The 23,343-nt window shown below is 45.9% G+C and overlaps 1 protein-coding gene across 1 annotated transcript in view; it reads left to right on the top strand.

Annotated features, from left to right (window-relative positions):
- Positions 1–23,343, top strand: part of LOC142312911 (uncharacterized) — a 153,819-nt gene that overhangs the window by 65,799 nt on the left and 64,677 nt on the right. The window contains 1 exon segment of the mRNA XM_075351899.1: positions 8,636–9,202. Coding sequence (XP_075208014.1) covers positions 8,636–9,202 — 567 coding nt within the window.

Below are 23,343 nucleotides of genomic sequence, written 5' to 3' on the forward strand. Positions count from 1 at the left end.
TATCCCTCCGGTTAGTGTAATACTAATGGCCCCATACACATTACATAACATCCGGCCTGTGATTGCTCCGGTGACGCCCTGCACTACTGTAGTACAGAGTATTATCCCTCCGCTCAGTGTAATACTAATGGCCCCATACACATTACATAACATCCGGCCTGTGATTGCTCCGGTGATGCCCTGCACTACTGTAGTACAGAGTATTATCCCTCCGCTCAGTGTAATACTAATGGCCCCATACACATTACATAACATCCGGCCTGTGATTGCTCCGGTGACGTCCTGCCCTACTGTAGTACAGAGTATTATCCCTCCGGTCAGTGTAATATTAATGGCCCCATACACATTACATAACATCCGGCCTGTGATTGCTCCGGTGACGCCCTGCACTACTGTAGTACAGAGTATTATCCCTCCGCTCAGTGTAATACTAATAGCCCCATACACATTACATAACATCCGGCCTGTGATTGCTCCGGTGACGCCCTGCACTACTGTAGTACAGAGTATTATCCCTCCGCTCAGTGTAATACTAATGGCCCCATACACATTACATAGCATCCGGCCTGTGATTGCTCCGGTGATGCCCTGCACTACTGTAGTACAGAGTATTATCCCTCCGCTCAGTGTAATACTAATGGCCCCATACACATTACATAACATCCGGCCTGTGATTGCTCCGGTGACGTCCTGCCCTACTGTAGTACAGAGTATTATCCCTCCGGTCAGTGTAATATTAATGGCCCCATACACATTACATAACATCCGGCCTGTGATTGCTCCGGTGATGCCCTGCACTACTGTAGTACAGAGTATTATCCCTCCGGTCAGTGTAATACTAATAGCCCCATACACATTACATAACATCCGGCCTGTGATTGCTCCGGTGACGTCCTGCCCTACTGTAGTACAGAGTATTATCCCTCCGGTCAGTGTAATACTAATGGCCTCACATTACACATTACATAACATCTGGCCTGTGATTGTACTACAGTAGTGCAGGGCGTCACTGGAGCAGAGTATTATCCCTCCACTCAGTGTAATACTAATGCCCCATACACACTACATAACAGTCGGGTGAGCGATCACAAACAGATATCTGTCCTGACTCCCCCCACACACACACATATGCAGTGGGGGAAAAAAGTATTTAGTCAGCCACCAATTGTGCACTTCAAAAGAAGAGGTCAGCCTGTAATTGACATCATAGGTAGACCACAACTATAAGAGACAAAATAAGAAAACAAATCCAGAAAATCAACTTGTCTGATTTGGCAACATTTTATTTAGCAAATTAAAGTGGAAAATAAGTATTTGGTCAATAACAAAAGTTCATCTCAATATTTTGTTATATATCCTTTGTTGGCAATGACAGAGGTCAAACATTTTCTGTAAGTCTTTACAAGGTTGGCACACACTGTTGGTGGTATATTGGCCCATTCCTCCCTGCAGATCTCCTTTAGAGCCTGTCGCTGGGCAACACAGACTTTCAACTCCCTCCAAAAGTTTTCTATGGGGTTGAGATCTGGAGACTGGCTAGGCCACTCCATGACCTTCATATACTTCTTACAAAGCCACTCCTTCGTTACCCTGGCGGTGTGCTTGGGATCATTATCATGTTGAAAGACCCAGCCACATTTCATCTTCAATGCCCTTACTGATGGAAGGATATTTGCACTGAAAATCTCACGATACATGGCCCCATTCATTCTTTCATGTACACGTATCAGTGATTCTGGTCCCTTTGCAGAGAAGCAGCCCCAATGCATGATGTTGCCACCCCAATGCTTCACAGTAGGTATGGTGTTCTTTGGATGCAACTTAGCATTCTGCCTCCTCAAACACCACAAGTTGTGTTTCTACCAAACAGTTATACTTTGATTTCATGAGACCATATGACATTCTCCCAATGTCTGGATAATCTAAATGCTCTCTAGCAAACTTCAGACGGGCCTGGACATGTACTGCCTGAAGCAGGGGTACACGTCTGGCACTGCAGGATCTGAGTCCATGGCGGCACAGTGTGTTACTGATGGTAGCCTTTGATATAGTGGTCCCAGCTCTATGCAGGTCATTCTCTAGGTCCCCCCCGTGTGGTTCTTGCATTTTTGCTCACCGTTCTTGTGATCATTTTGACCCCACGGGGGAAGATCTTGCGTGGAGCCCCAGATGAAGGGAAACTATCAGTGGTCTTGTATGTCTTCCATTTTATTATTATTGCTCCCACAGTTGATTTCATCACACCAAGCTGCTTGCCTATTGCAGATTCAGTCTTCCCAGTCTGGTGCAGGGCTACAATTTTGTTTCTGGTGTCCTTCGAAAGCCCTTTGGTCTTCACCATAGTGGAGTTTGGAGTGTGACTGTTTGAGGTTGTGGACAGATGTCTTTTATACTGATATAAAGTTCAAACAGGTGCCATTACTACAGGTAATGAGTGGAGGACAGAGGAGCCTCTTAAAGAAGAAGTTACTGGTCTGTGAAAGACAGAAATCATGCATGTTTTTAGATGACTAAATACTTATTTTCAACCATACAGAAAAAAAATTGAATACTGTAAAATAATAAAGATTATAATGCATTGATGAATTCCCAAAACTCCTGTGCCACCGTTGCTTGGTCTTTTCACCACTCTCTGTATTTTATAGCCAGTCCTTAAGAACATGTGATCCCTTTAGCCAATCAGTAGCAAAAGCAGTAACCGACATAGCCAATGATTGAGAGCAGGGAGATGTCAGCAATTCAATTTATGTTCTAGTGTAAATGATACAAGAATTCAAAATATCTACACATTATGGCTGTGTGCACACGTTGCGTTTTTTACCGCGGAAACGCTGCGTTTAGAACCGCAGCGTTTCAGTGGCAAATTGCATGCGTTCAGCTTTCCCAGCAAAGTGTATGAGAAAGCCGAAAAATCAGTGCACACGCTGCTTTTCTAAACGCAGCGTTTTGGATGCCAAAAATCGGTGCGGAAAGAAAAGCAGCATGTCACTTCTTTTGTGCGGTGTGGCTGCGTTCTCTCCCCCATTGAATCAATGATCTGGGTCAGAACGCAGCTACACCGCAGTGAGCTGCTTTTTTGTTGCGGTCCGCGGCCTTTGTCGGCACGCCAGAACGCAGGCATTTACCTGGAAGTGAGGTCAAGAGGTTTCCTGTTGACCTCACTTCCTGGCAAAGTCCAGGAAAGCCCCCGGTGTCTCCAAAGTGCCCGCCCCGACCCCCGACCCCCCTCCCGAAAATCCAGCATGGCCACGCGCACAGTAGCGCACCGGCCGCCCTGCTCCTATGATTTCTGTCGCATGTGCAATAACACATGCGACAGAAAAATGCCCCCCAGGCCCTGCCCGGTCACCCCCTATTCCCCCGGTATTCCCCCTTACGTGTCCGGTCGCAGCGCTGATCCCCGCGGCCCCCTCCTCCTTCACAGTGCACGCCGGCCGGTCACATGAGCAGAGCAGCTGACAGCCAGCACTGTGTTCAGTGTGAGCTGTGCTGGCTGCTCGGCACTCTGCAGCTGTGACCCGGGGAGAGTGGGTGCAGATTTTTGGCACCCACTCTCCTCAAATGGAGGGTCTGCCCTCCTAGAAAATGGGGGATGCGTTCCCTGAACGTGCCCCCATATTCTAGAAGGTCCAGAGGCGACGTGGGACGTCCATATGGATTTCTGCGGACCCATTTTTTTCAAATTTTTTGAATAAATTGGAGAACAAGGGAATGATTTGGGGACTGTTTTTTCTAATAAAAATTTTTTGTCTTTTTTTTGCTTTTGTTTACTGTCAATTAGTTATGTCGGGTATCTAATAGACGCCGTGACATCACTAATTGCTGGGCTTGATGCCAGGTGACATTACACATCTGGTATCAACCCCATTTATTACCCCGTTTGCCAACGCACCAGGGCGCGGGATGAGTTGGGGCGAAGCGCCAGGATTGGCGCATCTAATGGATGCGCCACTTCTGGGGCGACTGCGGCCTGCTATTTTTAGGCTGGGAAGAGTCCAATAACCATGGCTCTTCCCACCCTGAGAATACCAGACCCCAGCTGTCAGCTTCACCTTGGCTGGTGATCTAATTTGGGGGGACCCCATGTTATTTTTTTTTTAATTCTTTATTTATAAATAAAAAAAAAAAGCCTGGGGAGCCCTCCAAATTGATCACCAGCCAAGATTAAGCTGCCAGCTGTGGTTTGCAGGCTACAGCTGTCTGCTTTACCCTGACTGGCTATCAAAAATAGGGGGGACCCCACGCCATTTTTTTCATTGTTTTTTTTTTTTTTCTTGGATAAATACTAAGCTAGGCACCCTTTAGTGCCACATGAAGCTTAGAATATGCAGGCGGGGGTGGGACGTTATATATATTTGACATCCATTCATCCATTGACGCTTTTTAGGTTGTGTGCCCACAATCAGGGTTTGCAGCGTTATGGGCGCTGAGTGTTTTCCCTGCGTCCATAACGCTGCGTTGTGCAGTAGAAGCACAGTGGAAGGATTTTTAGAAATCCCATGCCCACTGTGCTTCTTTTCTCCGCAGCATAAACTGACCGGTGGCGCAGCTTCCCGAGCCTCAGCATGTCAATTTATGCTGCGGAGATGAGTGTGCTCTGCAGGTAGCATAGAGCTCCACAGCAGCCTGAACCCAAATCGTGGGCATGGCAGCTGCGTTCTCCCGTGGACAACACTCACATCTCTGCAGGAAGGCTGACACTGTGTACTAGACGCCGTGTCGCTGGATCATGGCTACATAGCCTTAGGCCTCTTTCACACGTCAGTGATTCTGGTACGTTTTGTGCTTTTTTTTTTAAACGTACCAGAATCACTGACATACGCAGACACATTATAATGAATGGGTCTGCTCACACGTCAGTGATTTTTCACTGCACGTGTCTCCGTGCAGCGTACCCGCGTGTGCGTGATTGCTGTACGGACGGAGACATGTCCATTTTTTTCTGGCATCACTGATGTTCCACGGACCACGCAGTGGTGTGGTCCGTGAAACACGTGCCAGAAAAAAACGTGCTTTTAAAATAAAAATCATTTTAACTCACCCGGCGTCCAGCGATGTCCTCTGCAGCCCGTTCTCCCTGCTGCTTCTGAGCCGGCTCATTATTGTCGCGCATATTCATGATGTGCGACATAGCCGACCTGGAAGCAGCTGCTGCGGGGGTCAAGGCCGGCTGGATGCTGCACCGCGGGAGCGATCAGCACCATGGAGAGCGGGAGCCGTCACAGGTGAGTTAATCTCTAAGTGCAATCACGGGCCACGGAGAACGGAGCCCGGATTGCACTTAGACAACCCATGTGTGCCGTGATTCATGGCACACGGAGGGACATGTGCGTGTTTTACACGCCAGTGAAAAACGTCAGTGTTTTTCACTGACGTGTGAAACGGGCCTAAAAGTGAGAATATTGTTGCTACAGCAACATTTTGGGTGAAGTAGCTGTGGATTCAAAATGCTTAATATACTCCAGAATAAAATCCTTGAGGGGTGCAGATTCCAAAATGGGGTCACTTGTGGGGGTTTTCTGACGTATAGGTACCCAAGGGGCTCTGCTAATGTGACATGGTGCGCGAAGTTTATTTCAACTTTTCCAAAATTCAAATGGTGCTCCTTCCATTCCAAGCCCTCCCATTTATCCAAACAGAATGTGGAGAAGGAAATGACATCACAGGTTTTTTTTTCCAAAGGTCTGTGTTCAACCAACTTTATTAACACTGACAAGTCTTAAAAAACGCACCTAAAAAACGCATGAAAAACGCATGCTTTTTCGATGCCTTTTTCTCAAAAAGCATTGTTTACAATTCTCCCCTCTGCCAGAGGGTGCGTTTTTTTCCGCGCTGAAAAAAAAGCAACGTGTGCACATAGCCTATATCTCCTCATATGTTTCCCCCATAGTATCTGCAGTAATAGTATTATTATATGGGATTCTCTATGATGTTACATCGCCATCTTTTCCCTTTCAGGTCCCTACAATATCGGATCCTCTCAGTGATCTTATATATAAGGGAATTCTCCTGATTGACCTGTCAAGAATGGATAAGGACAGGGACAAGATGGCGGAGAGGATATTACACCTCACCCTAGAGATCCTCTTCCGGCTTACTGGAGAGGTGAGAGATTCTGATGATGTCACATTACATCATTCTTATCTATGGGAATAACAGATGGACAGAACTGGAGAGGTGAGGGCTCTGGAAATGTCTGTAGTGAGATTTATTACTGTGTCTCTCCATAACCAGGATTACACAGTAGTGAAGAAGACCTCTAGTGAGCGCTGTCAGGACCCTGTGTCTGAGGGATGGGGAAGACCCCTGATCCCAATCACGGGGCCTCCACCTCACCCCCTGTTACATGAGGACATCAATGACCAGAAGATCCTAGAACTCACCTTCAAGATGATTGAGCTGCTGACTGGAGAGGTGACACTGCTGGGAATGCTGGGACATTATACAGTAACGCTATGGAGGGATCGGGGGATGACGGTATCATTGTATGTGTCAGGTTCCTATAAGGTGTCAGGATGTCACCGTCTATTTCTCCATGGAGGAGTGGGAGTATTTAGAAGGACACAAAGATCTGTACAAGGACGTCATGATGGAGGATCCCCAGCCCCTCACATCACCAGGTAATAGAGAGGGCTAAATACGCCGGCCTATAATTATCTGTATGTAAAGAATGAATTCAGTTCCTGTATGTGTTTCCTCCAGTTCTATCCAGTGAGAGGAGAACACCAGAGAGATGTCCCCATCCTCTTCTTCCACAGGACTGTAAACAAGAAAATTCCAGTGTTCCTCAGGATCCTCAGGTAGATGGAGAGAAGGTGTCATGAAATCTCCCTATGATGTGTAGACGGCTGTGAAGGTCTTGTGCTCAGTCTTGTGTTATCCACCAGTATTATATGATTTATACTTGTGTAATGAGAACTGTGGAGATGGCAGGATTAGACCTGATCATAGATGGGACTTCTCCATCTGTCTGTGACTTTTACAATATTTGTTTCAGGATGAAGATCTGAACCATATTAATACTGCCGAGACATATGTTAGGGGTGATGAGTGGTGTAAAGAGGAGATTCTTACATATGGATACCCAGGTGAGTAGGAGCCATTAAATGCAGAGAAGTCACAGATTCTTCTCAGTCACTGACTGTGACCGCTTTATCAATGGAGAAGTCAGGCCATATCATAATTAAGTGGTGACCACCATTTTTCCACAAGACCACTGCATGTTCCTCCACCCAAAACATTCCCCATTACTTTGGGCATTGGAAGTATTTTGGGGGAGTAAGACCTGTTCTGGTCAGAGCCTTCAGCCCAGAGGATCCATTCTACCACCTGGAATGAGAAGATTCTGACCCTTAACTGAACAGATCTCTAAAATGCATAGAGAAACGACAGCATACATAGAATTTGCTGATCACTTAGAAAATCACATGCCGAAAAATATAATCTGTATGGTGGGCATTGGTTTATGAGGAACAGACATTCCATGTGCAGTGAGAGCCAAGTGTAATTTTATTTTCCTTCTTCAATCTTTCCTTTATATTTATATACTCAAATATAAACAATAAACCAAAGAAAGATAATACAATTATAATTTTTCTCCTCTTTAATTGTTTTCTTTTTCCATTGACAAATGATGGACTTAAGAGGAGGCTTTGGGGTCTTTTTTGCAGGCGGAGTATACATTTTTATTATCATTTTGGCTTAATGTACGTATTATTTCTTTGGTTACACATTATTCCAATATTTGGGGGCCAGGATGAAGAAAGATAGGCAAACATCTTGCTCTACTGGTTCCTGCTATGAGGTCTACTTTTAGATTATGAATAGTATTACGCAAGCATGCTTAGTACTGCTCGTTACTTGATCAACAAATGGGGTGCTCATCTACTTGCTTGAGCCCAGCCAAATATTGCAGGTGCTCAGATATTTTGTCAGTGAAACAACGACCACAACACACAGGTTTGCTTTACTTCATAATGTGAGCAGGCACCTTAAGGAGAACCATTTGCACTCTCTGAATGTCTCTCTCACAGGATTAAACATCGGTCTCGGACGTAGTGGGAGCAAAAAAGAAAACCCCACCCTCCCTCGTGCCAGAAATACTCTGTTTATGGCTGGCTGTGTGTGGGCAGAGACCCAAACAGGCCAATTATTGACTTTCCATAATGATCATTACTCATGTCGAGCTCGTCCGAGAGTCTGACCAGCTCGAATCGAGTAACGACATTGAAGCATTTTCATGTTCTCCCATCACTAATTATTAGCATTTTTGATCTTTGTAAATTGAATTTTTTTGAATAACCTGCAATTTCTATGGATATTTTAGAAACGTTTTGAAAATATATTTTTAAGGATATTTTATTCAAAATAATAATCTTTATTCTTGGCAGATGACTGTACCAGGAGATTAGAGGGACAACTAACAACTCCAATTTTTAAATCAGATGACCTTGATATTACACAGGATATAACTGAGGGGAATGCCATTACTCCAGATTTACAATCATCTCTTCACAAAGATCTATCATCTGATTCTGTTAATCAGGTCCTATCTTCTGATTCATCACAGACTGTTAAGAAAAATAAAAGTCACAAAAGAGACATTAAAAATCGAACTACACTGACAGCAAAGAAGCCATTTTCAAGATCACAAAATGGAAAACGTTTTCCCTTTAAAACGTCTTTTGTTACACAGCAAAAATGTCACACAGAGGAGAAAAGATTTTGTTGCTTGGAATGTGGGAAATATTTTGGTCAGAAAGCAAAGCTTATTAGACATGAGAGAGTTCATACAGGGGAGAAACCATATTTATGTTCAGAATGTGGGAAATGTTTTGTAGATAAATCAAATCTTGTTACACATCAGAGAACTCACACAGGGGAAAAGCCTTTTTCATGTTCAGAATGTGGGAAACATTTTAACAAGAAATCAAATTTTGTTACTCACCTAAGAACTCACACAGGCGAGAAGCCATATTCATGTCCAGAATGTAGGAAAAATTTTGCACGTAAATCCAATCTTGTTACACACCAGAGAACTCACACAGGGGAGAAGCCATATTCATGTGCTGAATGTGGGAAATGTTGGGCGCGTAAATCACAGCTTGTTACACACCAGAGAAGATATTTAGGGGGGAAGCCATATTTGTTTTCAGAATGCGGGGGATGTTTTACCCACAAATCATATTTTTTTGAACATCAAAAAACTCAAATGAGGAAAAGCCATAATCATACCTAAAAGGTGAGAAATGTTTTACTTAAATTAAATCTACCACTAAGTGTTTATGTAATCTGAAAACAGCATGTTTAAGAGACAGAGTCTTTGATTTCTGCAGTGTTTCACTTACTTCTGTTAGGCTGCAGTTTTGATAATACCATTGTTTTTCTAGTGCAGAACTAGTAGAGTTTTGAATGCTGAGTTCTCTATAACCACTCCCACGCTACTGATTGGCAGCTTTCCGTGTACACTGTACATCCAACAAGAATATTGAGGATGCACAGCAGTAATAGAAATCAACCTAGGGTTGCTAAATGCTAGTAACACATGTGACCCAAAAGAAGAAAGTCTAAGCAAAAATAAGCACACCACTAATTACAATAACAATATAGAAAAATGTTTATTCATGTATTAACACACATTAATAAAACAATATAAAATATACACTGAGAGTGGCCCAGGTATGTCAAGCACCCATCTGTACAAACCCCCCATGGATACAATCACAAGTAAAACCATGCAAAAGTAGCAGGTATGCCAATAAGTATATGGCAGTCACAGATCGATAAATACATTAAATAAACTTCAGTAATTAGTTATTAGTGTGACTCCATACAAATGGCCAGAGACCAGGAATCCAGATATGTTTTAGGAAAGATAAAGGTAGTCATAAAATATAGACCACCTTAGGTAAATTATACACATCATGGAAATTGCATGTTCATGTCAGGAATATACAATCAAATTGAAAATAACAGACAAACGGCATCCCCTCCCTACTTACAGAAACAGATATGGGTCAATCAGAACACCAAGTCATACTTAACCGGAGGACAGCTGCAGATCCAAACTAGTCCAAGAGCATGAGATAAAGGCTGAAGTAAATAGCAGAGCGTGGAGTGAATGCAGACCCCATGCAGATCGCTGCCTCAAGGCAGCTTTATCAGTAAAAGTGAGTGCCAATCATTAGCCCAAGGGGCTTTAGATACATAAACCTAATAAGATTAATACAGTACTGGTGTGTGCTCCTCATGCACATAGATACGAAGGCATGCTATACTAACAGGTGTTCAAATCAGTCCCACGGCACATGTGTCTATATGTTCTCCAGTGCACTGACACTGAAGTGGGTGTCTTACCCTTTGCTTGGAAAGTGCTTCCGATGGTGGAGATGTGCTTCTGGATCTGCTTCCATAGCTCCTGCGTGGTCTCACCTACATAGATCCATTTTGCAGGGACATAAAGTAGCATAAATTGCACATTTGGTTTTACAGTTGATATAGGATCTCAGTTTATGCTGGTGCTGGTCTCCAAGATTGCAAACATTATCCTGTACCAGGTTACATTGACAGATATTGCATTTACTACAGGTGAGTGATCCAACCAGGAAAAATCCCAATCCTAACCTTGTGGTAGGTCTTGGTGAAATAACTTTATCAAATGGTCCCTCAAATTTGGGGCCCTTTCAGCTATCAATGCAGGACAATCCCTTATTAGGGGGTGAATCCTGGGATCAACCAAAAGTATCTTCCAGTGGTCCTTAAGAATGCCACCCACCTTTTTCTATTGATTGTTATATTCCGTTATTAATCGTATTTACTGGTTCTTCTGCTGAATTTTAGTTTGTAACAGCAACTCCTGTAAATGCTGTTTCGCTCTTTGGTAGGCCCAAGAAATTACTGTTTTGGGGTAATCCTGTCTGGAGAATCATTTTGTAAGTCCTCGAGCCTTTGTACGAACATTTTCCTGGTTGGTAGTAGATATGTCATATCCTCAACAATTTGCCAACTGAGATTCCCCTACTTAAATGCAATGAGTGGAAACTGGAGATTTTTAGCAAACTCTTAGTTGCAGTTGCTTATCAAGAAAAGTTGGTGACTTAGCGTTCATTGGTGAGTGAGAGCTTCAGGTCCAGCAAAGTGGCCTCTGTTCTAGACATAATAGGTTAATAAGGTACTCAAAGAATGGTAATTGAAAAATTAGATATAATCATTGCAATTCATTTCTGAGCCCCACCAGAAAAAGATCATCAATAAATCTGTACCAGCCATTAACATAATTTCGAAACCATCTGGATGGATAAATCACCTTGACTTCTAGAAAAAGGACACAGATGGTTTTGAGAGCACCTTTACGCTTAGATTCTTTAGCAAAACAATAGTCATCTTGGAGGTGTATTTGAGATCATTATGTTGCAATGCTATCATTGCACTGCATAGGATCATGCTCCACTTCAGTATGTCACAGTACATTCTGGCATTCATCGTTCCTTAAATAAACTGTAGCTCCGCAGAGACTATAGCACTTATGCAGCCCCAAACCATGCCTTACTGTAGGCAAAACACACTTGTCTTTGTACTCCTCACCTGGTGATTGCCATACATGCTTGACACCATTTGAACCAAATAAGATTATCTTGGTCTCATCAGACCACAGGACAAGGTTCTTGTAATCAATTTTTTTAGTCTGCTTGTCTTCAGCAAACTCTTTAAGGCTTTCTTTTCAATCATCTTTAGAAGAGGCTTCCTTCTGGGATGACAAACATGCAGACCAATTTGATGCAGTGTGTGGCATATGGTCTGAGCATTGACAGGATGACCCCCTCACACCTTTATCCTGCAATCAGTTCCAAAGAAATTCAAGGGACTGAAGTTCCATTCCATAAAAAAGCTTTATTGATCTCAGCATGTACACCAAAGAGTTGTAAAAAATCTGCAATGTTTAGGCCTTGCAGGGCTTTTATCAAGCCATTGAAAGGGTGTACACAATCACAATACACAAATATAGTGCTTTGTATAGTACATTGGTTGCAGGTCACTCCCCTCAGTCCCTCCTATAGATCCAGCCTTCATTAAACATGATAAAACACATATATAAAAGATCACCTGTACTGATATTGTCCAACATTAGTTATATCACTCTTTTCTAAACAACATTATAGAGTATGCCCAATGTTCTTACATGACAAAAAGGTTCATCTGTTACACATTTCCTTTTTATCATACCCGTATTAACATAAGGCACAATAAAAGGAAAAATACCAGCTCACCCACCTGGAGAACTACCAAAAGAAACGGTGCAGAGATCAGGAAACAGCCAGACCGGGCTGCAGGCAATCACTGAACTTGAAGAAAAAAAAAAGGAATCCAGTATCCAAGTTCCAATGGAATTTACATGGCAGGGTAGAATAAACGGAACACGTTTCGGAGTAATAATAATAATAATAATAATAATAATAATAATTTTATTCATTTATATAGCGCTATTAATTCCACAGCGCTTTACATACATTGGCAACACTGTCCCCATTGGGGCTCACAATCTAGAGTCCCTATCTGTATGTCTTTGGAGTGTGGGAGGAAACCGGAGAACCCGGAGGAAACCCACGCAAACACGGGGAGAACATACAAACTCCTTGCAGATAGTGTCCTTGGTGGGATTTGAACCCAGGACCCCAGCGCTGCAAGACTGCAGTGCTAACCACTGAGCCACCGTGCCGCCCGTAGTGACAACTTCTTACTCTGAACCAGAGTATGGAGTTGTCACTACGAAACGTGTTCCGTTTTTTCTACCCTGCCATGTAAATTGGATTTTATTATTATGTAAGAACCCTTTTATCTTTGTTGAATAAAGACATTTTTTTTAATTCATTTGGAACTTGGATGCTGGATCCCTTTTTTTTCTTTAAGTTCCGTATTAACATAAGGTACATCTCAATTGTCTCACCTCAACTAATAGAATTCGTGAGTTACAATATACATTCATGAATAAATGATTCACTGGTCATATAACCCCAGTGTAAGCATAGGGGGAGGGGGTCTTATTGCTTGAGTAATCCATTGGCCCCCCAATAACTGTTGGGCAATAACACACTTCCACCACACTATCATGGTAACATGCATTCCCATTTATGTTGCCACTCACAGGACCAATAAGCATAAAGCTATGCGATAATGCCATGACATTTGATCAACATAGCAGCGTCATCAAGGACTTTCCCTGCCAATGTCATAGGTTTCCAACCCATCGGCAGCAGTAACTGAGCTGCCAAACAGGAGGCAGAAAAGCCCCCTATATGCCGAGTGCTAATCAGAGTGACTTATGATGCACTGTAATTCATTACTAAGCTGAGTACAAAGAATAAGGGAAGACCATTTATATTAACACAACAATTATCTTGGTACATATAGCAGACATTGAATCGTCACAGCTATCAGATGGGCATTTGTCAAATTTTTAAGGACTACATATTCAAAAAGACACAGACACCTTAGAGAAGGATAAGAATAAGGCCCGTTTCACACGTCAGTGAAAAACACAGACGTTTTTCACTGGCGTGTAAAACACGCACATGTCCCTGCGTGTGCCGTGAATCTCGGCACACGTGGGTTGTCTAAGTGCAATCCGGGCTCCGTTCTCCGTGGCCCGTGTTTGCACTTAGAAATCAACTCACCTGCGCCCGCTCCCGCTCTCCATGGTGCTGAATCCTCCCGCGGTGCAGCATCCGGCCGGCGGTGACCCCTGCAGGAGCTGCTTCCGGGTCGGCTGTGTCGCGCATAATGAATATGCGCGACAGTAATCAGCCGGCTTAGAAGCAGCAATCTGCACGGGCTGCAGAGGACATCGCTGGACGCCGGGTGAGTAAAAATGTTTATTATTTTAAATGCACGTTTTTTTCTGGCACGTGTTTCACGGACCACACCACTGCGTGGTCCGTGGGACATCAGTGATGCCAGAAAAAAATGGACATGTCTCCGTGCGGCAATCACGCACACGCGGGTACGCCGCACGGAGACACGTGCAGTGAAAAATCACTGACGTGTGAGCAGACCCATTCATTAGAATGGGTCTGCGTATGTCAGTGATTCTGGTACGTTTAAAAAAAAGCACAAACGTACCAGAATCACTGACGTGTGAAAGGGGCCTAAGAGAGTAGCCTTTTCAATACACCGTATGCAGAATTATTAGGCAAGTTGTATTTTAGAGGATTTTTTATTATTGATCAACAACTATGTTCTCAATCAACTCAAAAGACTCATAAATATCAAAGCATAATGTTTTGGGAAGTTGGAGTGGGGTTTTTTAGATTTGGCTATCTTAGGAGGATATCTGTGCAGGTAACTATTACTGTGCAGAATTATTAGGCAACGTAATAAAAACCACATATATTCCCATCTCACTTGTTTATTTTCACAAGGTAAACCAATATAACTGCACAAATTTTAGAAATAAACATTTCTGACATGCAAAAACAAACCCCCAAAAAATTAGTGACCAATATAGCCACCTTTCTTTATGATGACACTCAACAGCCTACCATCCATAGATTCTGTCAGTTGCTTGATCTGTTTACGATCAACCTTGCGTGCAGCAGCCACCATAGCCTCCCAGACACTGTTCCAAGAGGTGTACTGTTTTCCCTCCCTGTAGATCTCACATTTTATGAGGGACCACAGGTTCTCTATGAGGTTCAGATCAGGTGAACAAGGGGGCCATGTCATTATTTCTTCATCTATTAGACCTTTACTGGCCAGCCACGCTGTGGAGTAGTTGGATGCATGTGATGGAGCATTGTCCTGCATCAAAATCATGTTTTTCTTGAACGATACCGACTTCTTCCTGTACCACTGCTTGAAGAAGTTGTGTTCCAGAAACTGGCAGTAGGTCTGGAAGTTGAGCTTCACTCCATCCTCAACCCGAAAAGGTCCCACAAGTTCATATTTGATGATACCAGCCCATACCAGTACCCCACCTCCAACTTGCTGGCGTCTGAGTCGGAGTGGAGCTCTCTGCCCTTTACTGATCCAGCCTCTGACCCATCCATCTGGCCCATCAAGAGTCACTTTCATTTCATCAGTCTATAAAACCTTTGAAAAATCAGTCTTAAGATATTTCTTGGCCCAGTCTTGACGTTTTATTTTATGTTCCTTGCGCAAAGGTGGTCGTTCAGCCTTCCTTACCTTGGCCATGTCCCTGAGTATCGCACACCCTGTGCTTTTTGATACTCCAGTAACGTTGCAGCTCTGAAATCTGGCCAAACTGGTGGCAAATGGCATCTTGGCAGCTTCACGCTTGATTTTCCTCAATTCATGGGCAGTTATTTTGCACCTTTTTTGCCCAACACGCTTCTTGTGACCCTGTTGGCTATTTGCCATGAAACGCTTGATTGTTCAGTGATCACGCTTCAAATGTTTGGCAATTTCAAGACTGCTGCATCCCTCTGCAAGACATCTCACAATTTTGGACTTTTCAGAGCTCGTCAAATCTATCTTCTGACCCAAAGGAAAGGAAGTTGCCTAATAATTAAGCACACCTTACCGTATTTTTCGCTTTATAAGACGCACTTTTGTTCCCCCAAATTTTGGGGGAAAGTAGGGGGTGCGTCTTATAATCCGAATATACGGGGGGGGTGTATATATATATATATATACACACACTACAGAGTCCAGGGGAGGTGCGGGCAGCTCTGGAGCTCTGCTGGGGGACTTATGAAAGCTGGGAGCAGAAGCCTTTGATCTCCTGCACCCGCTCATATAATATGCACAGCTGCTGTCCACCACCATGGTGCTGAAAGTGCACCGCGGCGATAGGCTGGGGCAGCAGTGTATATTATATCTGCCTGCCCCTTCTTTGATTGCACATGCCCCCTCCCCCGTGTTAGCCATGTCCCCTATGCTGCTGCAAACAGTAAAATAATAAACTTTTTACTCACCTCCTCCAGCGTGTCTGCCAGGCCTCCCTCCTGCTGCTATGATAAGGCACAAGAGATTTCACTCTGCCGTGCCGATCACATGACCGGCCGAGAACCAGGAAATGCAGGAGGCCGGAGATCAACCCCGAGGAGGGGGACACAGACAGGACAATGCTGGAGAAGGTAAGGAAAGTTTATTTTCCTAAAAGCAGCAGCATGGGGCGATATATAACACAGGGAGCTGTGTGCCAGCAATAGTGGGCCATGTGCCGCTACATGGGGCCGTGTGCCAGCAATAGTGGGCCGTGTGCAGCCACATGGGGCCGTGTGCCGCCACATGGGGCCGTGTGCCGCCACATGGGGCAGTGTGCCGCCACATGGGGCCGGGTGCCGCCACATGGGGCCATGTGCCAGCAATAGTGGGCTGTGTGCAGCCACATGGGGCCATGTGCCGCCACATGGGGCCATGTGCCAGCAATAGTGGGCTGTGTGCAGCCACATGGGGCCGTGTGCCACCACATGGGGCCATGTGCCGCCACATGGGGCCATGTGCCAGCAATAGTGGGCTGTGTGCAGCCACATGGGGCCGTGTGCAGCCACATGGGGCCGTGTGCCGCCACATGGGGCCGTGTGCCGCCACATGGGGCCGGGTGCCGCCACATGGGGCCATGTGCCAGCAATAGTGGGCTGTGTGCAGCCACATGGGGCCGTGTGCCGCCACATGGGGCCATGTGCCAGCAATAGTGGGCTGTGTGCAGCCACATGGGGCCGTGTGCAGCCACATGGGGCCATGTGCCAGCAATAGTGGGCCGTGTGCAGCCACATGAGGCCATGTGCCAGCAATAGTGGGCTGTGTGCAGCCACATGGGGCCGTGTGCAGCCACATGGGGCCATGTGCCAGCAATAGTGGGCCGTGTGCAGCCACATGAGGCCATGTGCCAGCAATAGTGGGCCATGTGCCGCCACATGGGGCCATGTGCCAGCAATAGTGGGCCGTGTGCAGCCACATGGGGCCGTGTGCAGCCACATGGGGCCGTGTGCAGCCACATGGGGCCGTGTGCAGCCACATGGGGCCGTGTGCCGCCACAGTGGGCCGTGTGCCGCCACAGTGGGCCGTGTGCCGCCACAGTGGGCCGTGTGCCGCCACAGTGGGCCGTGTGCCGCCACAGTGGGCCGTGTGCCAGCCACAGTGGGCCGTGTGCCAGCCACAGTGGGCCGTGTGCCAGCCACAGTGGGCTGTGTGCCAGCCATAGAGGATGTGTGCCAGGCATAGGGGACATGTGGCATCACTGGGCCATATCCAGATTCAGAGGGCTAATTTTAGGATGGGGGGGGCTATGAGGGACATATACCCTATATGATTTGTCAGACGGACACTGGCATTATAAGACGGACCCCATTTATTAAAAAATTCTCTATTCCTTCACCAAATTTGGGGGTGCGTCTTATAATCAGGTGCGTCTTATAAAGCGAAAAATACGGTATATAGGGTGTTGATGTCATTACACCACACCTCTCCATTACAGAGATGCACATCACCTGATTTACTTAATTGTTAGTTGGCTCTCAAGCCTATACAGCTTGGAGTAGGACAACATGTCTAAAAATTATTATGATGTGATCAAAATTCTCATTTGCCTAATAATTCTGCACACAGTGTATAATCACTGCCGATTACTAGCAGCAAAAAAAGTATATCTCATACTTTATAATATCCTGCCACATATTAACATTGACCGGATCCCCATATCCCCATCCCCATTTACACGCTACAACATATCTAACGATGTGTCAGAGGAGTCACGTCGTAAGTGACGCACATCCAGCATCGTTAGTGACATAATTGCGTGTGACAGCTACATGCGATTGCGATTGAACGTAAAACCGTTCATCGCATACACGTCGTTCATTTGCTAAAAATTGCACGTAGGGTTGTTCAATGTTCTCGAGACAGCACACATCGCAGTGTGTGACACCCCGGGAACGATGAACAGATCTTAACCTGAGTCCCGCGGCTCCCGCCGGCTATGCGTAAGGAAGGAGGTGGGTGGGATGTTTACATCCCGCTCATCTCCGCCCCTCCGCTTCTATCGGCCGGCTGCCATGTGACATCGCTGTGACGCCGAACGTCCCTCTCACTCCAGGAAGTGGATGTTCGCCTCCCACATCGAGGTCGTATGGAAGGTAAAGTACGTGTGACGGCAAATAATCGTTTGTGCGACACGGTCAACAAATTGAACGTGTCGCACATACGATGGAGGAGTGTCACATCGCATACGATATCGTATGCTTAATTGTAAGGTGCAAAGCAGGCTTTACAGTCAGATAAAACACTGTCACCTAGAATAATGAAGCCTGCTAAGTTCTTCACCAATATTTAGAAATGACTGTTCAAGGAGCAAAGAAAAAAAATAGAATCAGAAGGAAAGAAATAAAAAACAAGCACAAGCAAAAAAAAAAGGATGAGAAACCAAAAAAGCAACCATATAATCGCTATAGTGTAAAGAAAATAACATAGCGTATTTTTCGTTTTATAAGACGCATCGGATTATAAGACGCACCCCAAATTTAGAGACAAAAAAATGGAAAAAAAACCCCAGAAAAACATGGGGTGCGTTATATAATCCGGTGGTGTGTTACCGGAGGGGGATGGCGGCAGCGGTGGTCACAGGAGGCACGGGCAGTGCTGGAGTAGGCGATGTTGCGGGTGGTGCAGGGTGTCCCAGATACTCACTGCGGGCTGCAGCTCTGCTCTGTCCTGGGGCACTGGGCTCTGCTCTGCACTGGGGCCTCAAAGAAATGGAGGCTGGAGTCGGTGCCTGTGCTAATGAGAGCTTGAGCTGAGATCTCCATCTGAGCATGCGCCAACTCTTATTTGAAGTACCGCCGCCAGCTGCACAGCCGCCAACCGCACAGGTGCCTACCGCCGCAGGCCGCACAGAGCCCCGCAGCCACAGGCTGCACAGAGCCCCGCAGCCGCAGGCAGCACAGATCTCCGCCACTGGCCGCACAGAGCCCCACAGCCGCAGGCAGCACAGAACTCCGCCACTGGCCGCACAGAGCCCAGCAGCCCCGGCACAGAGCAGCGCCCGCAGCACAGCGCACAGCATTGCCCCTACCTCCTGTGACCCCTTCCATCACCCCACAGTAAGTTACATTTGGATTTTAAAGGGTGCGTTACACGCTGCGACATCACAGCATGTGACACCAAGGAGCGACGATCAACGATTTAAAAAACATCAAAATTCGTTGATCGTTGACACGTCGCTCCATTTCATAATATCGTTGGTGGTGCATGCCGCTGGTTGTTCGTCGTTCCTGCGGCGTCACACATCACTATGTGTGACGCCGCAGGAACGACGAACATCTCCTTACCTGCGTCCACCGGCAATGAGGAAGGAAGGAGGTGGGCGGCATGTTCCGGCCGCTCATTTCCGCCCCTCCTCTGCTATTGGGCGGCCGCTTAGTGACGCCGCTGTGACGCTGAACGAACCGCCCCCTTAGAAAGGAGGCGGTTCGCCGGTCACAGCGACGTTGCTAGGCAGGTAAGTACATGTGACGGGTGTTAGCGATGTTGTGCGCCACGGGCAGCGATTTTCCCATGACGCACAACTGACGGGGCGGGCACGTTCTCTAGCGATATTGATAGCGATATCACAGTGTGTAAAGTGCCCTTAAGACGCACACCTCATTTTCCTCCCAAAATTTTGGAAGGAAAAGTGCGTCTTACAACCGAAAAATACGGTACTTATAAAACAGGGCTAACATTGTAAATCAGCCTATAATCAGAGGTAAAAACACATTTTTAGATAAATGGGAGGACACTAAAGTAATTATTCAGACCATTAGGACTCCTAGTATTTAGCTTGTGGGTCCACATCATCTCTTTAAGCATAATACACGGTCTCCACCTCATCTCAGAGGTGGTACATGGTCGATGACCTGAAATCTCAACAGACTAATGTTGTGTCTCTCATCCACAAGGTGTGGTGGAATGGGTAAATCAATTTTCTTTCCATGTATGTTGGATTTAAGGGCCCGTTACACGCGTCGATTTATCATGCATTCGCTTTTGCGATCGCACCCACCCCCATCATTTGTGCGTTACGGGCAATTTGTTGCCCGTGTCACACAAAGTCGGTAACCCCCGTCACACATACTTACATCCCGATCGACATCGCTGTGGGCGGCGAACATCATCTTCCTGAAGAGGGAGGGACGTTCGGTGTCACAGCGACGTCACATAGCGGCCGCCCAATAGAAGTGGAGGGGCAGAAATGAGCGGGATGTAACATGCCGCCCACATCCTTCCTTCCGCATTGCCGGCGGGACGCAGGTAAGCTGCAGTTCATCGTTCCCGGGGTGTCACACGGAGCGATGTGTGCTGCCTCGTGAACAATAAACAACCGGCACGCAGAAGGACGATTGATTTTTTGAAAATGAGCGACGTGTCAACAAGCAACGATAAGGTGGGTATTTTTGCTCGTTCACAGTCGCTCGTAGCTGTCACACGCTACAATATGTCAAACGATGCCGGATGTGCGTCACTAACCACGTGACCCCGACGACATATCATTAGATATATCGTAGCGTGTAACGGGCCCTTTATACTGCCAATTCTGTTCTTAACCAATTGGGTCATCTCACCCACATACTGAAGACCACACAGATAGATAATAAAATAACCAGCAAAATCATATTGCAGGTAGAAAAAAAACTTGATATAGAATTTTTTACCAGTTTGGGAATATCTACAAAACATGCCTTTGATGACATTATTGCTATTGCAACGTGACAAACATGGGAAAGTACCGTTCTTTGGTTGCGCTAGAAATCGTTGTGAGGGATTCTTAACTCCCAGATCATCCCTCACAAGTTCTTCTCGTAAGGATTGAATCTTACAAAATGCCATAATGACTGGTTTATGGAACTCCTCCTGTCCCGGATGACAGTTCCTAATAATATCCCAGTATTTGCTTAGAATCTGGCCAACCTTCCAAATTTGTGGACAGTATGTGGAAACAAACAGCAAAGTTTTATTAGTCTTCCTATTTACAATATCAGATTCATTGGTAGCTTGTTTCAGAACATTTTTAGGGTATCCTCTCACGTGAAACCTATGAGTCATCTCACCCAGTCTAATGTTCCTTTTTTGGGGATCTGACACAATTATTTCAATCCTATTAAATTGACTTATTGGGAGAGATTTAACCATAGAGGCCTAATAGAAACTGTCACACTGCAGGAGCGAATTTCTATCTGTACTGTTACTGAAGAGATGAGTAGACAGTCGTCCATCGGTAACATAGACCAAAGTGCAATGGTGTAACTAGAGTTTGATGGGCCCCGTGCAAAGTTTGGATCTGCCCTCCCCCCTCAACTGTACACTGCCACGGGGTACAGGATAATGACGCTGACACTCAGGGTACAAGATAGTATTGCTGACACTTGGCTCTTTCCCTCAGCACCCAGCTGTCCCATGATCTGAAATCCTTCTTTCTATCAGCACCCAGCTTTGCTATGTTCTAATATCTGGGTGTGCATCTTATGAGACGTATGCATGCCTTGAACAGGGTGAATATGTAGCGCCCCTGAGACTGGTCGCTACAGGGTATATCATTATATCCTTCCCTGGCAGGTCAAGACGTTAATCTGGTAAATTTTACACACACCACCATACAGCAGGGAGAAGCAGTCACTAGGAAAAGGTTAAGAATGTTTCTACAAACACAGTCAGGACTCAGACTCAGCTAGTATCTAGCCGACCCAGGTTGCCATAGCAACTTGGATAAGTGGTGGGGGCATGAGCAGTTAGGAGTAGAAAACAGTTTCACTTTACCTTAGAACAGCTTGGACACGAGACAGAGCAGACTTGTGCAGCTCCCTGAAGGGAAGCTATCAGGCCTTCAGGGAGGCAGAGCAGAGCTGTCTGGATGTAACACTGAGCAGATAGCACCACCAAGCTGGGGGCCAGTAACATCTATAGAGACGGGACCCGGTACCTGTAATCATGGACCAGAAGAGAGTAGTCTCCATAAAATGGGACTGAACACAAGAGAGAGGCATAGAGCCCTAGTCACGGTGGCCGCGGAATGACAGCTGAGAGGGAGCCTGGGGAAAGGGATTGGAGGCCGACCCACGAGAGGCTCAGGCTGCTGGCCGTTCGGGCCAGGACCGGGGGAGAGTACAGAGTTGTGCATGGAGGAGAGAGGTCACAGATTATCAAACAGGACCCAGCCTCTGACCTGCCCGGGAAGAGACCGGAGTCTCTGATGGCGAGGACCAGCACCCGGGGTGCGATACCACCTGAACCAGTTAATAAAGTGACTGGAACCCGCACCCGGTGACTCTGTGAGTCCCGTCCCCGTTCTCACCAACCTCCCGGGGTACCTCGCTCCGCTCGTGGGGAGCGATACCATTCCGGCTGCACATAACACCTATCCCGGAAAGAAACTGTGCAGTGGCAGCTAGTTCCTGGCCGCATACCACGGGTGGCGCTGCGAAGCATCCCCATTTCCCATCCAGTACTGCCCCTGGGAGAGGACTAGTCGCATGAGGGGTCGGCGGCAGAGGAGGCCGAGACCCGAGTCATCGCTGCAGCCGGTGACACACTTCCTAGGGGCCCGTGATCCTCCTTCCATCCCCATCTGTATTGGACACTTGTCTGTTTGCTGTTCTTATTTAACATTTAGCCGACGGGGTCACGAAACCGGGTCAGGCCAGTCACAGCTACCCCAGGGAACCACTGGTCCGGTGACGAGTACCCTAAGGCCCCGTGGTACGCTACAAATATATCTGCGCACTATGTAAGTGTGTTACATATTTGGAAGCCGAGTAGTGGATCTAGATATGCAGCTTGTAACACTCAGGATCTTTGCAAACTTGGAGAGGAGTTTAGAGCTCACTAAGCAGCTCTGGCTGGGGCCAATGATATGGAGGAGAATGAAGGTGGGGAAGCTCATTCCCAAAGGTAGGTAGCTGGGTAACAGCTAGAAGAAGAGGTAGGGGGAAAAGTGTCAGGGAGTCTAGTCCTGATCTGGCACAGCCTAGTAAATATGCTTGTTTGGATGATATTAAGGATGCAGTCACTACAGCAGGACGTTCATAGGTCAAAAACTGGTGACAGGTTCCCTTTAATCTGAAGATCCATTCTTTCACGCTTCAATAGATGGTATAAACACATTACTTTGTGACTAATTCATATTTTCTTACATCTTTATAACATTCATACACAGACAGTTAGCTTATTGCTCTCTTCTGTGAATTTTGCTCCATCTTGCGGAGGTAATATTTGGGAACGGCATGGTTATATTTCATCTGGAAGACATTCACTGTTTGCTTATTAGTTGACTCTTCTTCTTTAGTTATGTATATTGTTTCCACCTTTTTTCTTTTTGCTTCACACTAATTAAATAAATAATTAAAAAAAAGACAA

The sequence above is a fragment of the Anomaloglossus baeobatrachus genome, chromosome 5 (assembly GCF_048569485.1).
Source record: "Anomaloglossus baeobatrachus isolate aAnoBae1 chromosome 5, aAnoBae1.hap1, whole genome shotgun sequence".
Taxonomy (NCBI): Eukaryota; Metazoa; Chordata; class Amphibia; order Anura; family Aromobatidae; genus Anomaloglossus; species Anomaloglossus baeobatrachus.